Below are 5,593 nucleotides of genomic sequence, written 5' to 3'. Positions count from 1 at the left end.
TATATTTTTAAAAATATCATAGTGTATCAAATACATGATATATCATATCAATTTATTATTCTTCTAAAATACATGAGTTGTTTGAACTTGAGATACCTTATTTAGAACTTGAAACATATATTTTCTAATATAAGTTGTTATCTGTTTTTTTTTTTTAGGGACTGTGGTGTCTTCGTGGCAGCGTATGCTGAGTATTTGACATCGGGTGAAAGGATTCCAAATGTCATTGATGCACACATGAAGCGTATGAGATACGGTGCACTCTTATGGGACTACGCTGAAGGCAAGGTTGCTGACAAAGCAGAGAGTGATAATGAAGTTCCACCAAGACCGATTAGGCCAGCAATTGATTACGACACTGTAGATGCAATTGATGTTTGATAAATACTATTCGTGCATTCAATGTTTTTTGTCCTGTTTTTCATTACAGCAAACAATCTGATGTTTTTAGATGTATTTTGACTTATGTTGGATAATTATCATTTAACCAAAGAAATCTCAGGGGTTTTATGTTCCATATGTTTGATGTACTTAGTTCCATATATTGTCAAATAAATCTGAAGTTTGGAAAAAATACAGTAAAATGTGACATCATGAATCCACAAATACATTTATTCACCAGGTTCACAAAATATGTATGTTTAATTCACTAGGTTCACAAAATACGTATGTTTTAGTAAAGTTTATTCATTTTTGTTTTAGTTTAATAAACACATCTTGCGTATTTGACATGACCAGCACAACTATATGATTTCAATAAAAAAAAATTACAAAAAATAAACCATCTTCATCAGTTTCGGAAACAATACGCACGTTTTTATACCACATATGCTGTGTTATCAGGTTGAATAGACAACACCATTTTCTAACCAGAACATGGGTTGCTTTTTTTTTTTTTTTTGTGTTAAAAATACATAAACATTACAATGTAATTTCAGACACCAGGATCACAAAACCATGTATGTTCTATTACAGTTTATACAATTTTCAAAAGGCCAACAAATACATAATGTTTAGTTGACATTACCACCACAACTACGAGCCTCCAATCCAAAAAAATTCCAAAATAAAAACAACTTTATCATTTTTACAGATATAATATGTATGTTATTTTACCAAGTACGCAGTATTTTTTGAAGTTGAAAAAAACACCATACGTATCGGGAAAAAAAAATCAATTAAGATCATTTTGAATGGGACATTCATTTCATTGCAAAAATTTCTATAATACTACAACATGTGTCAATAGAAGTTTTTGACACAAGTGTTCAAATACTTAAATAACCAATCTATCTTCGCTAATAAAGTTAAATGGATAGGAACACAAGAAAAATTTACTTCCTCAGAGGCTCAAAACTACATGAACGTCTGTTGTGCCCAAGTTGTCCACAAGTACTGCAAGCATGTCTGCTCTTTCCAAACAACAATTCACTTAAAGGCTTATCACGTCTCTTCTTTGGCCTACCAGGCGGTCTCTTGTATCTTGGTGGCAAAACCACATCCTCCAAGATGTTTTTGGGAATGTTCCATTCACGCTCGTCGGGTATAGGATCCACAGGTACATCATATGTCTTCAACACGGTCTCCAGTTTGAACAAATCTGAGCAATAATCCTCAGCAACCAGATTTTTATTTTTAATGACAGCCCATGCATTTTCATCTAGTTGAAACATACGACAACTGCAAGTTTTGCTATTCAAATTAAGAATGAATCGCCGTCCTCCATCATGTACTGTGTACACGAATTCGGTTGACGGTTCTACGTGAAAAAATAAATATTACATGTATTTGTTATTGAACCAATCAGAATTTTAAAATAAATGAACAAACCATTAAACAAATACATATCAATTTTCAAAGATTCATATAATTTACATTAATACTAACTGTTCAAGGATACCAAATACAAATCTATATAATGTGTAGAAACACCAGATTAGTACAAGTACAAGTTTGTCAAATAAATTATAACAAGCATTAAACTGAAACATACCGTCATTCGTAGACATCGATACTCGTTGATTGATAGCATCTCCTGAAACTTTTTACCGAGTGTAGTGAACGTGTATGTTCCATTTTTCCGATTATTGTAATTCCATCTCCCAAACATCCTTCTAACTTCTTCGAGAAAGTCATAAGTAGGCAGTTCTCTAGCTGCTAGAAGATGTCGGTTAATGCACTCTGCTATGTTAGAAGTCATTGTCCACCCTCGGTTAACAAATGCATACAATCTAGCCCACTTGTCTCTACCAGCCGATTCCAAATACTCTGCCACGCGCATATCTACCTTTTGAACCTTTCCCATCAACTCATCAAAATCATCCTGCGTGTATGCCTTTGCCATGGAATAAAAAACAGGACTCAGCACATCATGACTCTTCTTGTATTTTTTACATACATTACCCCACAGATGCCAAATACATGCATAATGTGCAACTTCTGGATAAATTCTACAAACAGCCTTGTTTATACTTTCATGCCTATCTGATACGATACTCATATTCTCTCTAATTCCATATGATTCTCTGAAACGCTAAAAAAACCACGTCCATGATCTGTCATTCTCAGAATCAATCACACCATATGCTAAGGGAAGTATGTTGCCTGGAGATACAGTTAAAAAGAAAAAAAAATACATTTTGTATTTGTCCAAAACATATAAAATATATATTGAGGTAATAAATTAATATGTATTTTTTTGACATACCTGCACCGTCTAATGTGCTTGCCGAGACAAATGTTCCATTGTATGGTGTTTTTAAGTGGCTTCCATCAACCACCACAATTGGCCGACAATAATCAAAGCCTTTGATAAATGCATATAGTGCTATAAAAACATACAGAAATTCATTTTCGCGGGTTTTATGCATTCTGATATGTGAACCCGGGTAAGTCATATCCAATATGTATAGATATCCATGTAGTCTTTTATAAGATTCAGCCGATTCACCCATTAAATCGTTCATCGCCCTTTCTTTGGCCCGCCAAGCAACCATGTACGACACATCCATTCCAAAATCATTTTTGACGTCCTCCGCAATGTCTTTAGGCGTATATTTCCTCTTATGATTTGATATTCTTGATTTGACAATCCCACTTATCAACCGACTTGTAGCTTGGCATTGGGAATAAACCTTTTCCTTTAATGGACATGTATGTTTGTCTTGAAACTCCCTAACTCTAAAAATTCCTGACTTACCGACACTTGAAGCCCTGAATTTCCAATCACACTCTCCTGATACGCACACAAGAGTGTAGCTACAACAAAAAAATAATAAAAATAAATAAATAAAAACACATTAATGTAAAATACATCAGTAATGTATTTATTCTTGTTTTATTAATACAAACGACAGATGAGTAATTTTACCATATGTAAATAAGTTAATCAAATGCAACCCATACCAAATACATTATTTATGAGTACAAATACACACAAATCAGTTTTGATTCTACTTTATAATAAACATACACATGTTGAGAAAACTTCCACTCGTACAAATTAACAAACATACACTGTCACGGTTCAAATACATAACAACACACAGTTGCAAATACATAAACAAATACTTCCACTCGTACAAATTAACAAACATACACTGTCACGGTTCAAATACATAACAACACATAGTTGCAAATACATAAACAAATGCACATTTAGTACCTTATTGCATTGCTCCTTTCTGTCTGATAGTTGAACCTGTTCGTAATTGCATAATTCACCATCACAGCTTTTAATGTATCTTTGTCCTTGTATACTTGATCGACGGCAACTACTTTTTGGTTCTTGTCATCAATAACCACACCCTTGTTGTTTTCGAATAACAAATCAGCCTTTCCACAACTTGATGATGCAAAATCACGGGAACCAACTGTTTGATTCGTGTATCCAATTTTCAAATAATCACCTTCAACACAACTCTCATCCGATATACATATCTCCATGCTTCTATCAGTTGTAATGATACATAATGGGTACATTGGTAATGCTTTGTTCTATTTCTTCAGTTCCACATACACCCTAACACCCATGTCATTGTGAATTTCCATTGGAATATAATCACCTTCAACCATGTATTTTATGCTTATGTTTTTCATTTTCTTGTCCAAATTCAATTGGGTTGCAACTGTTTGTAACAATTCCTCATACGTCGAATACTCCTTGAAAGTCACATCATTGATTTTGTAATTGACGTATTTATTCTCGTCGTTCCAAATACCAGAGTGTCTAATCAACGATGAAATATTGGCCATTTTATATATATAAAAAAAATCATTGAATCACTGTGTCAACATAAAACCTGTAATATGTATGCCCTACATAAGATTCACGCTCAAATTTGAACAATTTATACAAATTAGAATTACTCACTAATAATTCAAATACAACATACACATATTGAATTACACTTCTGAAATACATAGTTTAGCATAAATTGCAACTGATATGAAAAATAGTTCAGAAATATATAGTTTAGATAGTTCAGAAATACATAGTTCAGAAATACATAGTTTAGATATTTTAGAAATACATAGTTTAGATAGTTCAGTTTACATTATTCAGAAATACATGATTTAGATATTGAATTACACTTCAAAAATACATAGTTTAGATTCAGAAAAAAAAAAGATATGAACTGGATCTTCGCAAAGTTATTGATGAAAACTTCGAAAAGTTTTTGGAACATGTAAAAGAGAAAACATATTGAAATATAACATACACATATTGAATTACACTTCAGAAATACATAGTTTTAGCATAAATTGCAACTGATATGAAAAATAGTTCAGAAATACATAGTTTAGCTTTAGAAAAATAAAAGATATGAATTGAATCTTTTTTTTTTATTCCTAACCATTCATGTACATTAACATACTTTCAACCAAAATTTTCAAGAGCATTATTCATTCATTGACACGCTTACAATGAGATTACATCATTATTTTCGAATATCAGTTATGAAGATAGAAATAAATAAAAAATCAGAAGAATAAAACAACTTTGACATTATGATCCAAGAAAAAAATTGAAATCATATAAATACAAATTGAATAGACGAAATTTGTGAAATAAAAAACGGTGTTTTTACACGAATTACCTGATGATTGACGTGTTTGTGTTTGTTAATGTATTTTCAGATGTGTTGAAGATTTAATTTGAAATTTGAATTTTTACGTTTTGAATGTTGAAGAATGCATGGAAGAAGAGATACGTGTAAGGAAAGGGAATATTACAGTTAATTTTGTGGAAAAGAAGGTAAAAAATATATTAATTTCTCATTTAATACCACCACGGTTACAGGCTAAAATAAAGCAACCTGTTCCTTTTTTTTTACCGTATGCTCATGTATTTGCTGACAACAAATACATTCGAAAACATACACAAATCAGCTGATTTTTAGTTACGAATGGTAATATTAAAAAGGGTAGCTACAAATGATAGGAAGCTACAATAAGGTAGTCATTTGAGAAATTTCACCATAATCCAATCATGTGAGCCACATAACTTGAACTATTTTCTTAAATTTAATATAGTCCAAATTAATTTATGGATTTAAATCCAATAAGATTTAATTGTCTACAAATGCCCCCT

The 5,593-nt window shown here is 31.8% G+C and overlaps 1 protein-coding gene across 1 annotated transcript; it reads right to left on the bottom strand.

Annotated features, from left to right (window-relative positions):
* Window positions 1-1,334: 1,334 nt before the first annotated feature.
* Window positions 1,335-2,344, bottom strand: LOC132643824 (uncharacterized). Its single transcript, XM_060360350.1, has 2 exons — window positions 2,050-2,344; window positions 1,335-1,759 (listed from the first exon to the last, which is right to left on the bottom strand). Exons 1-2 carry the CDS (start codon window positions 2,342-2,344, stop codon window positions 1,335-1,337), a joined length of 720 nt encoding a protein of 239 aa, XP_060216333.1.
* Window positions 2,345-5,593: the final 3,249 nt, after the last annotated feature.

The sequence above is a fragment of the Lycium barbarum genome, chromosome 6 (assembly GCF_019175385.1).
Source record: "Lycium barbarum isolate Lr01 chromosome 6, ASM1917538v2, whole genome shotgun sequence".
Lineage (NCBI taxonomy): Eukaryota > Viridiplantae > Streptophyta > Magnoliopsida > Solanales > Solanaceae > Lycium > Lycium barbarum.
The sequence above is the reverse complement of the archived record's forward strand: the minus strand, read 5'-3'. Positions and strand labels throughout refer to the sequence as shown.

Bases quoted from the DNA above. Each gene is read 5' to 3' on its own strand.
- LOC132643824 (XM_060360350.1), bottom strand. From the start codon at position 2,344: ATGGCAAAGGCATACACGCAGGATGATTTTGATGAGTTGATGGGAAAG. The intron at 1,760-2,049 runs GTAAAAAGTTTC...TTTTTCACGTAG, and splicing joins ATACACGTTCACTACACTCG to AACCGTCAACCGAATTCGTG.